The 17,886-nt window shown below is 46.4% G+C and overlaps 2 protein-coding genes across 2 annotated transcripts; one reads left to right on the forward strand and one right to left on the reverse strand.

Moving 5' to 3' along the window:
* Positions 1 to 474: 474 nt before the first annotated feature.
* Positions 475 to 8,374, reverse strand: LOC119813108 (C-type lectin domain family 10 member A-like). The gene is given in 11 exon segments (XM_038328235.1): positions 475 to 513; positions 515 to 671; positions 812 to 918; positions 997 to 1,148; positions 1,239 to 1,325; positions 1,482 to 1,553; positions 1,631 to 1,702; positions 1,786 to 1,881; positions 2,334 to 2,433; positions 3,233 to 3,400; positions 8,078 to 8,374. Coding segments are annotated over 10 exon segments (999 nt in total). The 5' UTR covers positions 3,350 to 3,400; positions 8,078 to 8,374.
* A 2,797-nt stretch (positions 8,375 to 11,171) lies between these two features.
* On the forward strand, positions 11,172 to 11,644 carry LOC119812953 (small nuclear ribonucleoprotein Sm D2). The gene has a single exon (XM_038327997.1). It carries the CDS (start codon positions 11,195 to 11,197, stop codon positions 11,549 to 11,551), a length of 357 nt encoding a protein of 118 aa, XP_038183925.1. The 5' UTR covers positions 11,172 to 11,194; the 3' UTR covers positions 11,552 to 11,644.
* Positions 11,645 to 17,886: the final 6,242 nt, after the last annotated feature.

Consider the following 17,886-nt stretch of genomic DNA (forward strand, 5'->3'; position numbering starts at 1 on the left):
TAAGATCATTCAGTGCTTTTGAAGTACTCAAGGCTGGGTCAGTTCAGCTCCCAGTGGGGAGATAGCAGTCCTAGGCAACGGAAACTTGGGTGGCAGAATAAATTGCCTAAGCTTTGTGTACCTATAAATTACAAAACGGGGCTTCTAAGCAGACCATCTGGCCAAAGTCATCCAACTCTCATGTTACCTCCATGGCTGACGCTAGCCAACTCACCAGCTCCCAGCCTCCAATGACCAGGCATAGAAAGTATAGAACTTTTTTTTTAAAAAAAAAAAAAACCTTAACAATAATAGGCTGTGCACTGTACACAGCACAGTGTAAAGATTCCAACAATCACCCCATTCAAAACACAACACTCCATTCTTCAGATACCACCCTTTATCTACCTCTTAAAATTCTAGAAAAAAAAAAAAGTACCCCCAGAGGGTGGAGATACCGAGACAGAGGGATTACCAGTACCAGAAATCCGAGGTTTATGGCACTGAAGATATAGGTTGGGGGAGGGGACTCTTAGCTGTCTTTACTCAGCTTTGTCTCACAAATCCAGTGGTAAATCCTCTGGCAGACATCATCATTCCAGCGACCATCATCGTAAGAGAAGTGGGCACAGTCCTCACCTCCTCCCAGCCCGTGTCCATGCCAATTATCTGGCTGTAGTGGCTTCCAATTCCTGAAAACAAATGGCTCTCAACTCCAGGAGATCAAGCCCTCAGCCATCTTACCAGCCCCCACTCCCCAACCCCCAGAGTCATGTGCTAAAACGTTAGGACAGTCCCAGGGAGAGGGGGAAGTCATAGACAACACACGTACTTGAAGCCATTGTCAAAGTCAGTCCCGTCCACCCATCTCCAGGGTCCGTTTTGGTCCGTTAGGCCCATCCAGGTGGGCACGGAGCCCTTGCGGTCATTGATAAATTTCTGAGGAGAAAGAAAAAAGAGGAGGAATGACTTCTCCCTCTAACAGAAAACCTCCAGGAGAGCCCGTCGAGGCCACACCTGCTCCTCCATGGAGTTGACCACCACCAGGTGAGCGTTCTCCAGCTGGCAGTACTTATCAGCCTCAGGCCATGACTTCCCAGTTTGAGAGAACCAGTAGCAGCTGCCTTCGTGTTCTATCCAGTGAAGGGGGCAGCAGGTCCTTTCAGAGCCTATGAGGCATCAGAGAATACAGGGCTGAGGTGCGGCACAGGGTAACATCGACCATAAACCACAGAGAAGTACGCCCATCACCTCCTCACCATTGCTCCTGAGGCTGGCCAGCTGGCACGACAGGGCCTTCAAGTCCTTCCCCAGCTGCTGGACACGCTCCGTCAGTTCAGAAAGATCTGGGACACACAGATGGATGTGAGAACGGCGCTCTACTGCGACAGCTGCTTGGCGAGTCCCTGGTGCTCAGGTGGCCCACACAGGGCTCAGCTAGGAACATCACACGCTGCACACACGCACACTTCCTCCCAGGGTACAGGAAACCGAGGTCTAACCTGTTTTTAGGGCTTGTTCCTTTTTCTCCACTGTGCTCTCCAGAGAAGTCACCTTCTGGCTCAAGTCTCGGCCTGGAAGACAACAGTTCAGCCCCAGGGACCCATTTGCCCATACCCTCTGCCCACTCTTAGAGGCCAGGGCCTCTCACCTGCCAGCAGTTCCTGCCTGTGGTCGTCCACGTCCACTTTCAGAGAATTGATCCTTTCTTGCAAGCTGTCACCTGCAGAACAAGGGACTGGATCAGGACTCTGTCCTCCCTGCCCAGCCCACTCCTGCCCAGAACCCAGTCAGAGCCCAGCTCACCCCTGGAGTTCAGGGCCTGCAGTTCAGCCTTCATGTAGGAGGTGAGGTTTTCTGAATTGGCTCTCAGGGTGCCTAGGTCCCTCCTTAACTGGGAATCTGATGGGGACGATAGAATGATCAGAGCCAAGATTGCTCAGTGCCCCTGTGGCAGCACTAAGCTGGACACTTTGCACGCAGGGTTGCATTCGGGGTCACACTGGGGCAGGCACCGATGTTACTCAGGATTGCACTGGAGCAAACTGAGGCTTAGGAGGTGAAACAATGCACTGTGTAACACGAGCACAATAATAAGTCACACGTCCAGCAGCCATCCCCTTCATGGGTCCTCCGTGTCCCCACCACTGCTCCCCACACAGGTCCCTGTCCACTATGTGTCTCGGCTGTTAACCTTGTCATTGCCATGGCCCTCACTGCTGTCCTTAAGTGCTCTTTGCTCCCATGGCTGCCTCCATCCACCCCGCCCACCAACACCCCTGCGATTCCTCTCTTCCCTGTGATGCTGACACCCCTGCTATTCCTCTCTTCCCTGCGATGCCGAGGGCACCCACTTTGGGATCCAATCACGGAGACAACCACCAGCAGCAGGAAGCCGAGGCCCAGGGAGAAGAGGAGGAGGTGGGTCCACGAGAAGACATTGCACAGGAAGGACTGGGGGGGAGCACCTGTAAGAAAAGAGGGTGTCGGGGTAAGTGGCCTAGACAGCAGTTCTCAGTTGGTGGGTCGTGACCCCTATGGGGGTCAAATGGCTCTTTCACAGGGGTCACATATCAGATATCCTGCAGATCAGATATTTACATTACAATTCATAACAGTAGCAAAATTACAGCTATGAAGTAACAAAAATAATCTTATGGTTGGGGTCACCACAATGTGAGGAGCTGTATTAAAGGGTCACGGCACTGGGAGGGTTAAGAACCATGGCTCCAGAGTGTGCAGATACAGGAGGTGTGGGACCCAGAGGCCTTATCTAGGGGTGATTGTTTGTCCTTGGTAGTGCTGTAGGAGGGCCAGGTTAAGAAGGGGGTGGGGCTCCACTCAACGAGTCCTCACCCCCAGAAGCCTATCCTACTGTCAGCCTCTGGTGTGCAAAGTGCGGGAATGGACAGACATTAAGCACACAGACAGGGACTGCAGGGTTCCGTGAGGTGTCACATCAGAGTTGGAGGCGTAATGCAAGGTCACAGAGGCAGCTGGGGACAGCCGCAACAGTCAGGCCATTATTGGGCCCTTAGCCTTCGCACGACTGTGTGAGCAAAGGGTGACCTTCTACAAACCCGACGACCCACCATGCACACCTCCTATTCCCTCCCACAGAGCACAGGAAGTCCTGTCCCTCCAGGTCACTCTTCCTGTTCCTGTGTCTCCGAGGACCTTCTGTGTGCAATGTAAGGGGCTCTGGGAGTGGGAGTGGGCGCCCTGGTGCATGGTGAGAAACGACCGCAGAGACTCTGATTGACATAGTCAGAGCGCACTCTGGAGACTCCGGCCCTCCTTCCCGCTCACCTTTTCCAGTCTCCTGGTTTTTAGCCTCACTCCCCAAGTTCTGGAAGTTTTCATACGTCATTGTCTTGTTTGGACAAACGTACACTTGCGTATGCTTGCAGGGCTCTCAGAACTGAAATGGAGAGACCAGGGTTCAGTTTGGGGTGCAACTAGGTCTAAGAACGAGACAAACAGCAGGATGGAGCGGAGGGCAAGGCTGGGGCTGCAGTGGGGCAGTCCAGTTGAGAATGAGCCTCGGTTACCATGACCATGAGGACGGAGGTAGGCTTGAGTCTACAGCTGAGGCTAGACATGACGTCCAAACGCATCAGCTTTGAGGTGGGGATAGACCTGGAGCTAAGGACGTTCAGCTCCGTGCTGCTTTGTCTTCTGCAGCATTAGCCAGTGGGAGAGAGTGTTTGAAAGACGATAATATACTGTTTGTTTGGGGTTTGGGTTTTGTTGTTGTTGTTGGGTTTGGGGTCCAGTCCCCCCCCCCCACTGGGTTTTTCTGTTTAAACCTGTCTGTCTGGGAACTCACTCTGTAAACTGTGCTGGTCTTGAACTCAGAGACCCACCTGCCTCTGCCTCTTTAGAGCTGGGACTAAAGGTGTGTGCCATCCCTGCCCAGCAACACACTGTTTCTTTAGGGCCTTTCAAAGGATGCCTTGCCTGACCACAGTCTGAACACACAAATACCCTCAAACACTACTTCTAAATGTCAAGTGTGGAAGGACTCTCTTCTCATTTCCTTTGAGAAACCTGATATGCTGTGTTTGCCTTTTTCTCTCTCTCTTTAATAAATTTATTTATGTATTTAATATCCTGGCCACAGTTTCCCCTCCCTCCTCTCCTCTCAATCCCCTGCATCCTCCCTCTGTTCCCACCCCCAATCTATTCCTCCTCCATTTCTGTTTAGGAAAGGACAGGTCTCCCATGAGTTATCAATAAAACATGGCATATCAAGTTGCAATAACACTAAACATCTCCCCATGTATTAAAGCTGGGCAAAGTGACCCAGTGTAAGGAGTAGGGTCCCAAAAGCCAGTAAAAGGGTCAGAGACAGCCCCTGTTCCAGCTGTTAGGAGTCCCACAAGAGGACCAAGCTACACAACTGTCACATCTAGGTTAGTCCCACAAGGCTCCCCAGTTGTCTGTTCAGTCTCTGTGAGCTCCTATGGCCCAGGTTAGTTGATTCTTTGAGTTTTCTTACTACATCCTCAAACCCTCTGGCTCTCACAATCCTTTCCTCCCATCTTCTTCAGGATTCTCCGAGCTCAGCCTAGTGTCTGGCTATGGGTCTCTGCATCTGTTTCCATCTGATGAAAACTGGGCACCAGTCTGGTCACAGGATATGGCCAGATCAGGCTACATGTCTGCTAATGCTAGGAGGCTTAGCTGGGTCTTCCTTGGAGATTCCTGGGAGATTCTCTTGCACCAGGGTTTTGCCTGACCTCAAAATCCCCCCGTTTCCAGTAGTCTCCTCCTCTGTCAGCTCCCCTCCCTCCACCAGAACCTGGTCTCTCACAGTCCCATCCCCACCCACCCTCAGTCCACTCATGAAATCTCTTCTATTTCCCCTTCCCAGGGAGATCTGGGCATCCCCCCCCTTGAACCTTCCTTGTTACCTAGTCTCTCTGGGGCTGTGGATTATAGCATAGTTATCGTTTATTTTACAGCTAATATCAACTTATGGCTGAGTACATTCAAAGTTGACTTCCTCAGTCTGAGTTACCTCACTCGGGATGATTTTTTTTGTAGTTCCATCCATTTGCCTACAAATTTCATGGTGTCCCTGTTTTTAACACCTGAGTAATACTCCATTGTGTAAATATACCACAGTTTCTTTACCCATTCCTCAGTTGAAGGACATCTAGGTTGTTTCCAGGTTCTGGCTATTACAAATAAAGCTACTATGAACATAGTTGAACACATGTCCTTATGGTATGATTGAGCATCATTTGGGTATATACCCAAGATTTGGTATAGCTGGGCTTGTGGTACGTTGAGTCCCAGTTTTCTGAGAAACTGCCATACTGACTTCCAAAGTGGCTGTACAAGTTTGCACTCCCACCAACAATGGAGGAGTGACTCCCTTGCTCCACATCCTCTCCAGCATGAACTGTCTCTTGTATTTTTGATCTTAGTCATCTGACAGGTGTAAGGTGGAATCTCAGAGCCATTTTGACTTGCATTTCCCTGATGGCTAACAATGTTGAGCATTTCCTTAAGTGTTTCTTGGCCATTTGAGATTCTTCTGTTGAGAGTTCTCGGCTTAGATCTATGCCCCATTTTTAAAATTGGAGTTTTTGGTTTGTTGATGTCTAGTTTATTGAGCTCTTTATATATTTTGGAAATCAGCCCTCTGTTGGATGTGGAGTTGGTGATCTTTTCCTATTTGGTAGGCCACCATTTTGTTTATTGACAATGTCCTTTGCCTACAGATTTCTCTCTGGAAAGGCCTCATACCACAGTTCTATTCTGAAGGATTTAAGATGCTAAAGTCCAAAAAAAGCTGATTTTATCTAGCCCATTATTTAAAAATCACAGGAAATCAGGAAGCGGGTTGGCTATTGTTTATTATGCATTTGCATTTATTGCTTGTGTGTGTGTACACGTGTGTTGCATGGTACATACATGGAAACCAGAGGATCATTGGTTCGCTCCCTCCACAGTGTGGGCTCCAGGGCTGAACAAGTCAGCAGGCTTGGCAGCTTCTTTACCCAAAGCCATTTTACTGTCCCCAAAGCCTGCTTTTCATTTTTCCAATAATATTAATATCTCAAGAATCAATTTGACCATTTAGCATACATTGTCTTCAAGACTTTTTTTTTTAGCATTTTCATGGCTACCTATCAATAATTCTAAATTCTTTTATATATAGGAAGAATAAAGATCAAATTATCATGACAGTTTATGATTCAAAGATATAAACTGTAGATAACCTAGAACTTAACACTCCACATGAAAATTGTAGCAAAGCCATAGTGTTATTTGAAGATTTGTTAATAAAAATTAAATGTTAAGATCTCAAAAAGAAGTGCTACTCCTGGCTCTAAAGATGAATTTGTCATTGTGTCTCCTGTTGACACCAGCCTCACTGCTCAGTCAGGGGATAGAAGGGACTGAGCCGAAGCCTGCAATAAAGCTGGAAGTACAATGGAGCTGAGTGTGCACAATTTGGGGCAGGACTTGTGTGAAGATTCAGATTGAATCTGGGGATGCCTATGAGGGCCCTCAATTCGTAAAGCCCTTGCCTTGCCAGCATGAAAGCCTAAATTCAACCCCCAGAACCCATATGAAAAGCTGGTCAAAGGGCTGGAGAGGTTAAGAGCATGCAATGTTCTTTCAGGTGACCTGAGTCTGGCTCCCAGCTCCCACACTGGGCAGCTCACAGCTGCCCATGACTCTAACTCCAGGGAGATACATCTCTTCTGAACCCTGAGAGGTTTACATGCACACACCCACATTCAGAGACCCATGTATACATATGATTATACCCACATACAGAGACATGCATGTGCATATAATTCAAATAATAAATAAAGTTTAGGGGAAAAAGGAAGAAATGGCTAAACATGGTGTCCTGTTTATAATCCCAGTGCCAGGAAGGCAGACCGGCCGGATCCCTTGAGTTCGCTGCCAGTCAGCCTAGCCTAATTGATAAGTCCCAGGTTGCTCAGAGACCCTGTCTCAAAAAGCAAACAGACAGCAACCACAGAAAGAGGGAAAGAAAGAAGGAAGGGATGGAGGGAGGGAAGGAGGGAGGGGGAAGGAAGGGAAGGAGAAAGAGAAGAAGAGAAAACGATGTGGGGCTGGGGAAAGGGCTCAGCTGATAAAGCGCTTGCTGTACAAGCATGGAGCCTGAGCCCGGACCCCTAGCACCCACATAAAGGCTGGTGTGCTGGCTGGAGTGGCACTCTTGTAACCCCAGTGCTTGTGAGAGGGGAGCAGACACAGGTCCTAAGAGCTCACTGGCACATGGACAAGCCCAAATGGCACACTTCAGATTCAGTGACAGAACGTGTCTTAAGTTGGGTTGCTCACCTTCCTGGACTTAGGGGGAGCTGGGAGGACCTTGGACTTAACATAGTGAAGGGAACCCTGATGGTTCTTTGGTTTGGAGAGGGGCGGAGTGGGGGTATGGGTAGAAGGGAGGGGAGGGAAGGGAGAGGAGGAGGGGAGGAGATGGAATTTTTAATAAATTTAAAAATGAATTTAAGAAAAAAAAGAAAGAAAAATAAAGTTGAGAGTGATAGAGGAAGAGACTTGAGGTCAGCCTCTGGCCTCCACACATGCATGCATCTGCACACTGCACACATAGTGCACACACATACATACAATACACACACACACACACACACACACACACGAAATAACAATGTATATAGCTCCTGAGGAATTACAGACAGAGTTGGACTTCAGCATCCATATACATGTGCATACATATATCCATGCACCTACACACACATGAACATGTATACGTATTTCAGGTTAGAACTATAGTTTGAATCTAGGATATCTCCAAAGTCTGTTAAGCAAAGAGCTGAGGTTAGGACTGAAGCCAGAGCTAGGATGAAAATCAGATGGGAATGGGGCCAAAGATGAGGCTTAAGAGTCCAAGTTTGACTAGGAATTGAGGATGGCACGATTCGAACTAGAGTCCAGTGATCGGCGGGAGTCCCAAGTCCACACAAGCTCTTTCTATGTCTGAACATTTCCTTCCAACCAAGACCCAGAGTCCCCCCTCCTCATATCCCTGACACATCCCCTGTCACTCTGGTCCCCCTGGCAATCCCAGCCCGGTTACCTGTGTGAAGTCTGGAGACCGTGACTCTTGGCTTCTCTGTGCGGCGATGACCAGGGTTGGGAAGTCTGTCAGAATGGAGAACTATATCCTGGAGGGTTGATGTGGGAGGGAACAGGCAGAAATCACACACATGTCAGAGGTCATTTAGTCCTTTGTGTCTGAAAGTCCAATGGTCTGGTTTTGGAAACACCCCATTTTTTTCAACCCTTAAACACTGAGTGAATGGGAGCTTGAGTGTTTGTGGGTGTGGGCATAAAGGACACGTTTTGTTTATGTCTTCCCGGATATGCCATCCTCCATTTCTCTTTCTTGCAGCTCCTGTAACTTCCTCGTTTTTCACTAAGTAGGAAGGGGGATTACAACAGAGGGACAGTCTGGTTTTCTTCTTCTAGGCCTCTCATCTTCATTCGCTTCCTGCCCACGACTTCCCCAGAATTTTGGTGTCTCTGTCACTGAAGACCTCCTCCCTGGGAGTTCATTCTCTGCTCATAGTGAAAACCCTGTCGGACTCCCTGGAACCTGACTCCTTGGACCCTAGCACCAAGCTCAACCCTCACTCCACCCAGAAGGATGGAGAGGGACAGAAACCATGTCCTGCCCAGAATGAGAGAAGGGGTAAAGAGAGAGGCATCAATTCTGGGGCGGGGAGGGAGGAGGGTATCAGAATAGGCCATTGATTCCCACTAGCACGTCGGGAGGCAGTGTCGATAAAGGAAGGAAACAGCTCCAAGTCAAACACCGTGACATCCAGCACCCAGCCTGGCTCTCTGCTCAGCCCTCACGTCAGATCTCCATTTTCTCACAGGAGCCTCGCCAGCACTCGGGTCTTCAGAACGCATGCCCTGTTTCGTTTTCAGTTAGGAACCCGAGTGTAGAAGAGCAGAGCAAATCAATCTTCAGTTCGTCTGTTTTCTTTTTGTTGTTGTGACACACTTGCTTTTACTGCATTGCTATGTGTCAGGACCATTGTTCACACCCAGTCATAAAATATGTTTGGTTCACCTGCATCTCATTTCGTACGCTTGTCCCACCATTTAGTTACTCTTGATTTGCCCACTTGTGTGTGCGCTTCCCCATCATGGCTTTGTTCCACTTGTCCTGTGATGTTTTGAGTAGTCTGTGTTTCTACTTAGAGCTACAGCTTGGGTCTAGACTAGGGTCCCCTTGGATCTAGACTAGGGATCCCAAGACAGCTGCTAGTGGGAGGTAACCATCCCTTTTACAGGCTGCTGTGGGAGGCCTTCTGGCCACTGAGCTGTGCTCTGGAAAGAGGTTGTGGGATCCCAGCCCTTTCCTCTTTCCCTTTTGCTTCCTAACCAAGAGTTGAGTGGTTTCAGTGCTACACAGTCCTGATGTGGTGTACGGTCTTGCCATGGGCACAATGCAATGAAGCCACAGAAAATGTGTCTCCAAACAAGGCTGCCCCTTCTGTAAGTTGACTGTCTTGGGTAGTTTTTATAAGGTGAAACACTGATTAACCCAGATTTTGCAAGCTAACGTTGAAACTTTTGGGGTGCAGGGAGCAGGCTCCTCAGTAGGAACTCGCCCTTTGAAAAAGGTGGGGAAGAAGACAGAGGGAGCCCCAACATGGTACCAACCAGCTGAGTTCTACGAGTTTGAACTGTGGAGGTTACCCGTGATTGTGACAGTTCTATTCCAGGGAGGTAATGGAGGTCGCACCAAATCCGCACCCACATTCCGGGAAACCCGTCATTCTTCACAATATCAACTCTGTTGGTTTGTGAACACAAGAGTACTTCGAATCTTCTTGTGTCTTCTTCAGTTTCTTCCCTTCAGATTTTGTAGAGGGCAGAAGGCCATTGTGCTCACAGAAAAACACAAGAGAAACCAGGAGTGTTAAACACCCAGACTTGCCTCTTCAGCTTGTTTCCCACCCAGAAGGCTGGGAGTGGGTGTGGTTAACAGCCTGGTGACCTGTACTATCCATAGGGCCAGGCCTCACCTGCATCCCCCGACTGTTATGTTTATCCCAGACTCTTCCTCACTAGACTCCTATCTTAACCATCATTTCTTTGTCAGTAAAACCCAACCTTAGGGGAGACGTCACATGTACTTTGTAGCTTGGTGACTTCTACAATATTTGTATGACCTCAACCATTCCTGATCCTCCCAGCACTCGGGAGGCAGAGGCAGGCGGATCTCTGTGAGTTCGAGGCCAGCCTGGTCTACAAGAGCTAGCTCCAGGACAGGCTCTAAAAATAAAGCTGCAGAGAAACCCTGTCTCGAAAAACCAAAAAAAAAAAAAAAAAAAAAAAAGAATGTTGAAATATCTGACTATAGTACTGAGGTATGAGTAGAAGTGATTTCCAATGGTATTAGGAGAGACCAAAATGTCAAATGCTTTAATTCTGGTAAAATAGAACATCTAAAAATTGATTGTAACAAGGAATGCCTAGGAACAGTGTCTGTTCTGGGAATGGCAAAAATAAGTCATCTCAGTCTTCTGGAATATGTAGGAGCTGTGGCAAAGGTCAACACAGGACCAATGAATATAGATCGACAAGAGACAGACATGACAACCTGATACCATTGTGAAACTCTTTGGGGGGGAGCTCTCACAGGCCTCTATATCAAATGTGGTCCAGTTATTCCCAGTCATTGTGGAAAACATACCTCACCAGAAAAAATAAAAGATCCAGTGCCTTCTGTAAGAAACCATACTGTTCTGGACGATGAAGTAAACATGGAGGCTGCATCAAAAACCCCAGTAGAAAGTAGGAAAAGTATGTTTTGACAGACTTCTATAATCAAAGACCAAAGCTAAGAGTGCACATAAATGACATTGTACTTGAGGGATTACTAGACACGGGTGCAGACATGAGTATCATTACTTCAGAATCTTGGCATCCAAATTGGTCTCCTCAAGAGTCAGATGTTCAATTCCTAGGAATTGTAACCCTATCTCAAGTAAAACAAAGCATGAGATGGGTTGAATGCATAGGGACAGAAGGACAAAAGGAAGGCTGAGGCCATACGGAGCTAATATTGCAGTAAATTTATGGGGTCATGACCTGTTGTAGCAACGAAATACCCAAATTAAGGGAGACCTGAGCAACGCGCTGGCGGTGGGAGTGATCTGCAAGCGAAACCTCTACCATGAGTCTCCTCAATAAACCCAAGAGTGAGATGACCCCAGAGGAGCTGCAGAAGCGGGAGGAGGAGGAATTCAACACAGGCCCCCTCTCGGTGCTCACGCAGTCAGTCAAGAACAACACCCAAGTGCTCATTAACTGTCGCAACAACAAGAAGCTCCTGGGGCGGGTGAAGGCCTTTGACAGGCACTGCAACATGGTGCTAGAGAATGTGAAGGAGATGTGGACTGAGGTCCCCAAGAGCGGCAAGGGCAAGAAGAAGTCCAAGCCTGTCAACAAGGACCGCTACATCTCCAAGATGTTCCTGCGTGGGGACTCAGTCATCGTGGTGCTACGGAACCCGCTCATCGCCGGCAAGTAGAGTAGAGGCCTCTTTCTTCCATGAGAGCCTGCTCCCTGCCCTGCCGAGCCTTGCCCAATGGGATGGAAATAAAACCCTGTGTTTTTTGTTGTTTTGTTTTCAAAAAAAAAAAAAAAGAAAGAAATACCCAAATTAACATTTCTGTAATCCCCAAAACTTATGTTTCTGGGAAAGATATTATAAGGTATTATAAACAAAAGTCACCAGCCATTCGGACTGTACAAGAACACAAAGCAGCTAGCAAAACTACAGAGGTACTAAAAACCCTCCCTTTAAAATAGTTAGCTGAAAAACCAATATGGGTTAAACAATGGCCTTTAACAAAAGACAAACTGCAGGCTTTAGAACAACTGGTACAGAAGCAACTAGATGCTCACCATATTGAAGAATCAACCAGCCCTTGGAATTCTCCTGTATTTGTTGTTAAAAAGAAATCTGGAAAATGGGGGATGGTGACGGATCTTAGAGCTGTCAATAAGGTAATTCAACCTATGGGCCTTCTACAATCTGGAATTCCTCTGCCTTCTCTATTACCAAAAAAAAATGGCCTCTCATAACTGTTGATTTAAAAGGTAGTTTCTTCACCATATCTTTACAAAAAAAAAAGGACAGAGAAAATTTGCCTTCACAGTGCCTACTTATAATTTTCAGCCTACTAGGAGATACCAGTGGACCATCCTCCCACAGGGAATGTTCAATAGCCCAACCCTGTGCCAATATTTTGTAAATCAGCCATTGGAAATAATATGTAAACAATTTCCTAAGTCTATAATCTACCATTACATGGATGACATTTTTATTGTTTTTATTGAGCTATATGTTTTTTCTCTGTTCCCTTCCCTTTATCTCCCCTCCCCTTCTACCCTCTCCCATGGTCCCAAAGCTCCAAATTTACTCAGGAGATCTTGTCTTTTTCTACATCCCTTGTAGTTTAGATCCATGTATGTCTCTCTTAGGATCCTCATTGTTGTCTAGGTTCTCTGGGATTGTGAATTATAGGCTTGTTTCTCTTTGCTTTATGGATGACATTTTGTTTTCTGATCCAAATGCAGATACTTTAAAAAGAATGCTTAAAAAAATAAAAGATGTTTTGCCTAAATGGGGATTATAAGTTGCTCCTAAAAAAAATACAAAAAGAGAGATTCTGTCAATTACCTAGGTTACAAAATAGGTTTACAAAAAATTAAAACCCAAAAGACACAAATTAGGAGAGACCAATTACAGACTCTTAATGACTTTCAAAGATCTTTAGGAGACAATTTCAGTCTACAATCGACTGTTGAGATAATGCCTGATCTAATAATTCATTTAAACAAAACCTTAGATGGTGACAAAGACTTAAATAGTCCCAAGGAATCAACAGCTGAACCTGAGGAAAAAAGCTGATTGTTGTTGAAGAGAAATTACAGGAGGCACATAAGGTGAATCCAGATATTAATTGCATTCTAGTCATATTGCCTTCCAGAATTTTCCCTACAGAAATTTTAATGTAGAAGGAAGATATTATCTTAGAGTAGATCTTTTTACCTCATAAACCAAGTCAAAAATTTAAAACTTAAGTAAAAGTGTCTCTAAATTAATTATAAAAGGAAAATTGAGACTTCATCAACTAGCAGGTATAGATCCAGCAGAGATTATAGTACATTTTACTACTAATGAAATTTTAAAAATTATGGGAAGACAATTAACCAGAGCAAAGAGCTTGTGTTAAGTTTTGGTAAAAAATTAGTAGCAATTATCCCAAAATCAACAAAATTAATGTTATAAAGAGAACTACTTGGATTCTTCCCTAAATTATACATGATGCACCAATAACTGGAGCCCATACATTTTATACTGATACAAATAAATCAAAAAAGACAGGTTACAAAATGAGATAATAGGTAAATTAGTGTGATAAGATAATGGGTATATTACTCACACTAATAATAATAATAGTGAATAATAGAGTGAATACTTGTGAGCTATTATTTATGGACAATTGATATTGGTATAAATTCTTATATATTGATATAAGTTCAAATTATATTTGTTATATTGAATATACTCCTATTTATGTTTACAGAATTTGTACACCTATGCAAAATTATTTTGTCAGATTGTATGCCTAGACCCGCAGGGGTCCTGCCTCAGGTCTACTCCCTCAAAGGTCCCAGATTCATGCCCGGACCCACAGCAGTCTCTAGCTCTGGTCCACTCACTCAGCAGTTGCTCCCCTGTACCTGTTCCTGTGAAGTTTGCTGTCTCAGGTCTGTCTGGCCCAGGTCACTGGCTCAGACCTGCTTCTGCAAATGACCCTGGTCTGTATCTGCTCCTGCTCCCAGGGAGTTCACTGTCCTAGGCCCATTCTGGCCCAGGTCGCTGGCTCAGTCCTGCTCTTTTTGGAGTTCACTGCCTCAGACCTGGTCTAGCCTAGGTCTCTCCATGTTGGGACTTTTTATAAATGTAGAAATCATGTGAGGAAAAAGGATGAGTTTTGCCAGGGGAAGCATCTGAATTCGACTTTTTCACGTACAAGGTGGTACTTGGGAGGCGGTCAGGCAACAGGGGGTGGGCAATATGTATGTGTTAGTACAGGAACCTGGGGAGGCCAGAGGCACTGGGTCCCCTGGAGCTAGAGAGCTAGAGTTACAGGTGGTTGCGAGTTGCCTGATATGGACGCTGGGGAACTGAACTCAGATCCTCATGCCCTTCACCACTGAGCCATCTCTCCAAATCCAGGATTTCATCCACACAGCATCCATGGCTCTTCTCCAGAGGACTGACTGTCCTCCTGCATCATCCGGGCACACAGAAGAAGCTACCATTAGATGTATGTTCTTGCTAACCACAGCAGCTATCCAAAAGCTGATGGGTGTGGTGCCAAGAAAAATACTCCAGCTGCCTTCTTCCTAGTAGGGAGAGCTGGGGGATGTGCCCTGTGCTGTCTTAGGATCACCACCCTGGTCGCCACTGAGACTCGGTTTGAAATTGCCTGCAATGCTTCCTAATGAATCATTTTCTCCAGAATCTTAAAGTTGGCACCCGTTGGCCTTTCCTGACCTCCTTCCCTTCCTTCTTCTGCCTCCCCTGACTCCTGACTTCCAGTCCACAGAACACACTTACGAGGATCCTCGTCTCTGGTCTGTTCCAAAGAGCAGGGGCTACAATCGGATACGGTCCTCCCGGCGCCACAAGTTTCCTTTTCTCTTCGCCAGGTCTCACAAGCGGAGGAGACTTTGACTTCACGGACATGGCTGGTGCTCTCCGCAGCAAGCGTCTAGCCGCAGACCTTGGGGAGGCTTTGTGGGCTCCTGGCCCCACAGCAGTGCTGTGCGAAGGAGACAGTCCCTGAGTCAACTTGCTCCTGCCCCGACTGCACTCCTTTCCTAGATCTCCAGTCTTCCTAGATGCCAATCACTGGGGATCTTGCTTCCAGTCTCCTGAGTTCTTATTCTCTGATATCCTTGCCTGCCAGGCAGCCAAGTGCAGCCTGATCAATCAAAGAGTGGGGCAGGAGTTTGCAGGGGCGTTTGCTTTCAGATTTTGCACAAAAATTCAAAGGCCTAGCCACAGCCGCCCCTGAAGCCCATCTTAAGGTGGCACCTGACTGTAACCTCCCACCCTAGGTTATAGTTGAGGAATGACTGACATTACAAATTCAAAGCCATCCTGGGCCATACAGTGAGGCCTCAATATAGACACAAAGCAAAAAAAACATATTTCTTGGTGTCTTAGTCTATGCAACTTCTGGGGAGAAGTTTGTCTTAACTTCATGTAGACCACCCTCTTGGCAAAGACTTGCCCTCAGGACTCCACCATCTAGCTGGGGGTGGGGAAGGGTGACTCTCCCACTAAGAATTCTCTAGAAATCCTCCCGGTTGAGAGGTGCTTGTTTTTACCTCCTCCATACTCCCAGCTCCCCTGGCTTTGGGCACGTTGCTGAGGAAATCAAAAAAATTTCTACGAAACACAGGAAAACCGTTTAGCCTCCCGTTCCGGGTGACTGACTGTGTCCCTTTTCTCGGTTCCTTAAATGGGCTGTGGAGATTTCACCACAGTGCTTGTCTTCTTCTGGGGAAATGGGTTCTGTTACAAGAATGGCAGGTCATGAAACTGGAGAAAATATCTGTGAGCTACAAACCCAACAAGGGATTGTGTCTAGAACAAATAAAGAATTCTGGGGCTGGAGACAGTTCAGTCGCTAAGAGTGCTTTCTATGCAAGCTCGAGAACCTAAGTTCTAATCCCCAGTCTCCATGTTACAGTCATGGCTGTGTGCCTGCCACAACCAGAATCTGGGGGTAGAAACAGGCAAACAGATCTCCAGAGATCCCTGCCCACACAGCCTAACGGCAACAGCAAACTTCAGGTTTGAGAAAATCCATCTCCAGGTGTAATAAAGTGATTTCTTCTTCAGTGTGACCTGCACACTCATGCGCATGTGCCACGAATGTATCCCAATATTTACACTTACACACACATACATACACACACCAATTTCAAAAAATTCTGAAAACTCAACAATTAAAAGGGGGGGGGGGACTAAAGCAATTTAAGAGACGTTTTTACTGAAGAGGGTTTTCTGGTAGAAAAGAAACAAGATGACTCAGCCGTAAAAGTGCGAGCTGGCAGCTCATGCCACATGCATGTGCACACGCACAAATAAACAGATGGCAAAACTAAGCAAATTAAAAGCCGCACAGTGGGCTGGAGAGATGGCTCAGCAGTTGAGAGCACTGGCTGTTGTTGCAAAGGTCCTGAGTTCAGGTTCCCAGCAATCGCAGGGTGGCTCACAACCATGTGGTAGTGGGATCTGATTCCCTCTTCTGACCTAGAGGCGTACATGCAGATAGAGCACTTATATACATAAAATAAATAAACGAATCTTTCTTTAAAGCTACACATCATTAGCCATCAGAGAAAAGCAATCACAGCACATGTTCAGAACAGCTGAAACTAAAAAAAAAAGTAACAAACTTTGTAGAGCAATGCCTACTCTACGCACTATGGTTCACGAGTCAGGCAAGGGCCTGGAAATTTAAACACACACACACACACACGGGGGGGGGGGGGGGGAGTCATCTTTGAAACAAGAATGCCTACTTTATTGTGTTCCAGGGCAGTTTATATAGGGTCTCCCTGACTAATGGTCACGCCCTTAGCTCTCAGCTACAAACCCACCAGAAATGACCCCCCGCCCCCGCCATCAGGGAGGATCTCATACTCAGAGCAGCTACAAGCACAGGAAAACAATAGATTTGCAACTATCATCAGAGGCTAAGATCCAGGTAGGGATGTGGAGCCAGGGAAGATACAGATGTGTCAAAGACCAGCTTCGGCAAAACTTGTACATTGGACTGGATAGATGGTTCAGTGGTGGAGAGCAGTGACTGCTCTTCCAGAGGACCTGGGTTCGATTCCCAGCATCCACAAGGTAGATCACAACTGTCTGTAACTCCAGGTCCAGGGGATCTGACACCCTCACACAGACATACATACAGGCAAAACATCAATGCATGTGAAATAAGAATAAATAAATGATTAAAAATGTTTTTTAAAAAAACTTGTACGTTCCAGGGTAAGAGCTTGAGAATTAGAATTATTAAGCAAAAGGAACAGAGATGTAAGAGAAATAAGAGACAGAAATACAGAGCAGCCTCGGGAGGGACGGTCAGTGAATGCTGAATCTGCCTCGTTTATTCTCCACACGCTTATGTACTTCAGGTGGCGCAGATCCACCTCTACAGCCAAAATACTAATTAACCATACCAAGTCAGAATCTCTACGTTTGTAGCCACACCTGTTGTCAACAACATTGAGAGAGCAAAAATAAGCTTAAAGTTTCTGACCTCCAGTCAAGGTGGAACAGGCTCACAACTGTGGGTCCCCACACAGATATGAGATAAAAAGCCAATAGGAAGGATTCTTTCGGCTGCAATTGTGTCAATGTTGATGTCCTAGCATATCGGAAAATGTGATAGAGATCATGTAGGACATCCATCTACCTTTCTTTTATTTTTTTTCTTTCTTTCTTTCTTTTTTTTTTTTTTTTTTTTTTTTGAGGCAGGGTTTCTCTGTATTGAAGCCTGTCCTGGAACTAGCTCTTGTAGACCAGGCTGGCTTTGAACTCACAGAGATCTACCTGCCTCTGCTTCCTGAGTACTTGGATTAAAGGCGTGAGCCACCACCACCTGGCTACATTTCTACAAGTATATGTGAATTTCTAAATTTAAATGGTCTACTTCTTGTTTTGGTTTGTTTGTTTATGTCTACCTAGGTAGTCCTGGCTGTCCTGAAACTCAGTTATGCAGACCAGGCTGGCCTCAAATTCACAGAGACTTACCTGCCTCTGCT

Source organism: Arvicola amphibius, chromosome 4 (genome assembly GCF_903992535.2).
Source record: "Arvicola amphibius chromosome 4, mArvAmp1.2, whole genome shotgun sequence".
NCBI classification, from domain to species: Eukaryota; Metazoa; Chordata; class Mammalia; order Rodentia; family Cricetidae; genus Arvicola; species Arvicola amphibius.